Below are 2500 nucleotides of genomic sequence, written 5' to 3'. Positions count from 1 at the left end.
CTCAAAATGATCAACAGAAACTTTCCATTTATCATAATTATGGCTAAATATCTAAACTAAGCTTTCATTATAAATACGAATCATATGTCCGTTCGGCGCGCTATATTCTATAAAAGAAATTTCAAAATCGATGACGTCATTGCGTGTCACTTTCAGCCATTTTTTTTCATTGACGTCATAATTTTTTAATGACGTCATTGCGTGTCACTCACCCATTTTTTTCACTGACGTCATAATTTTTTGAATGACGTCATTATTGTCACTCAGCCATTTTTTTTTTCATTGACGTCATAATTTTTTAATGACGTCATTGCGTGTCACTTTCAACCATTTTTTTCATTGACGTCATAATTTTTTCTAATGACGTCATTATTGTCACATAATTCCACTAATATAAGGAAGATACATATCACCATAAATACCGTACGAATATACGAAGCACCATTGCCGTACCACCATACAAGGTCGATACAACCAAACCATGAATACAGTGCCATCATGAAGGAGTCACCATATGGTCTTGATAGATCGTATATTTTCTGTATACGAAAGATTTAAAAATATCGTTCAATTCTTTCCACAATTTTCTGTGTTATTTATGATGTTTTGTTAAGGAATTTATTTTTTTATTTTTTCTAATTTCTCCTTTTCTTTTCTTTGGGTTATCTATTTTTTCTTTGTCTGTTTTTATTTCTTTCTTATGTCTCCATCTTTATTCTTTTATCTCCCATTTTCTTTCTCTATTTCTTTATCTCTTTTGTCTCATTTTTGGTTTTCTTTTTTTTCGTCAATATTTTAAGATGTTCTGTCAACAAATTCCATTTTTTTCTTTTATTTTTTCCTTTCAATTATTTCCATCATTTCGAATTCCTTTTTCATTCCTTATCTTCACTCTTTTCCCTCTCCTTTGTTCTTTTTCTTTTATTCATCCAACAGCTGTCTTCTTGCTAAACATTTATCTATTAATTTTTTTTTTTTTTTTTTTTTTTTTTTTTTTTTTTTTTTTTTACTTTTACTTTATAACGATTCAATCTAATAATCAGTTTATGCTTATTTAAATAATTTTCTTCCTGTGTAACTTTCGACTCATTAATAAAAATGAAAGCAACATTAAATCACATTTTTTGAGTTGTAAGTATAGTGGGATTTTTTTTCACGATTTTGAGTTTATCAGAAAAAAAAAGCATAAAATAAAGAATATATTATAGGAAAGGGCAAATATTCCGTTGTAAAAACAGAATAAGATGAATTATAAGATAAATGGGGATAATAATGATGATAATGATAATGATTTTGATAATAATGATGGAAGTTATGATGATGATAAAGATAAAAGAATGAAGAGGGTTGATAAAAATATACAAGAAATATATATTTTTTATTGAAAAAGTACGAATAAAATATGACAATGATTAATCCTCTTTTCTTCTCCCTCTCTCCCACCCTTTTCCCTCCCCCACCCTCACCCCTTTCTCCCCTAACCCACCTCTCACCTTCCTTCCCTCACCTCCCTCTCCCTCCTTCCCCCACCCTCCTTCCCTCCCCCCTCCCTCACCTCCCTCCTTCCCTCCCTCACCCTCCTTTTCTCCTTTCCCCTTTCATCCACCTCCCCCTCCCTCATCCCTACCCCACCTCCCTCATCCCCTCACCCCCACCTCACCTCCCCCACCCTCCTTCCCCCCTTTCCCCCTTCATCCACCTTCCCCTCCCTCATCCCTACCCCACCTCCCTCACCCTCTTCCCACCTCCCACCTTCCCTCCCTCATCCCCTCACCCCCACCTCACCTCCCCCACCCTCCTTCCTCCCTTTCCCCCTTCATCCACCTCACCTCCCTCATCCCTCCCCCTCCCCCAACCCACTTCTCACCCACCTCCCTAACCCTCACCCCACCTTCCCTCCATCCATCCCTCACCTCCCTCCCTCCCTCCCTCCCTAACCCTCCCTCCCCCTCACCTTCCCCCCCAACCCTCCCCAACCCTCCTCCCACCTCACCTCCCTCCCTCCCACCCCCACCCTCCCACACCCCTCCCTTCCCCACCTCCCCACCCCCTCCTTCCTTCCTCCAACCCTCCCCCACCCCCACCTTCCCTCCCTTCCCCACCCCCCCCAGGAGCAGTGCGAAGCCCCCGCCAGGAAAGTCGCCGAGATGATCAAGAAACGCGACCCTAAGATCCACGACGACGTCCACCTCTCCCTCTTCGTCTTAGCAGAGGTCGTCGACAACATCCCCAACCCTCAGAAGATTAGCGCCGCCCACCCCTCAGCCCGAGCCGTGGGCGTGGGCGTGGGGGTGGTGGGGATAGGGGCGTCGACGACGAGTTGGTGGGTGTGGCTGGTGGGCGTGGTGTTGGTGGTGGTGGGTTTGTGATAGCGATAGGACTATGGTAGAGATTAATGCTTGTGAAGGAGGTATGTGTGTGCGTGTGTGGCTGTGTTTTTTATGCCTGTTTAAAATGCGCGATGTGTTTCTTTTTTCTGTTTGTTTGTTTGTTCAACTTC

The 2500-nt window shown here is 42.2% G+C and overlaps 1 protein-coding gene across 1 annotated transcript in view; it reads left to right on the top strand.

Moving 5' to 3' along the window:
* LOC113822863 (uncharacterized) overlaps positions 1–2500 on the top strand; it is a gene marked incomplete at its 5' end in the record, with an annotated part of 43824 nt that overhangs the window by 40658 nt on the left and 666 nt on the right. Inside the window, 1 exon segment of the mRNA XM_070139636.1 lies at positions 2112–2500. This exon segment is cut by the window's right edge and continues 666 nt beyond it. Coding sequence (XP_069995737.1) covers positions 2112–2369 — 258 coding nt within the window. The 3' untranslated portion in view covers positions 2370–2500.

This window comes from Penaeus vannamei, chromosome 26 (assembly GCF_042767895.1).
Source record: "Penaeus vannamei isolate JL-2024 chromosome 26, ASM4276789v1, whole genome shotgun sequence".
Taxonomy (NCBI): Eukaryota; Metazoa; Arthropoda; class Malacostraca; order Decapoda; family Penaeidae; genus Penaeus; species Penaeus vannamei.
The sequence above is the reverse complement of the archived record's forward strand: the minus strand, read 5'-3'. Positions and strand labels throughout refer to the sequence as shown.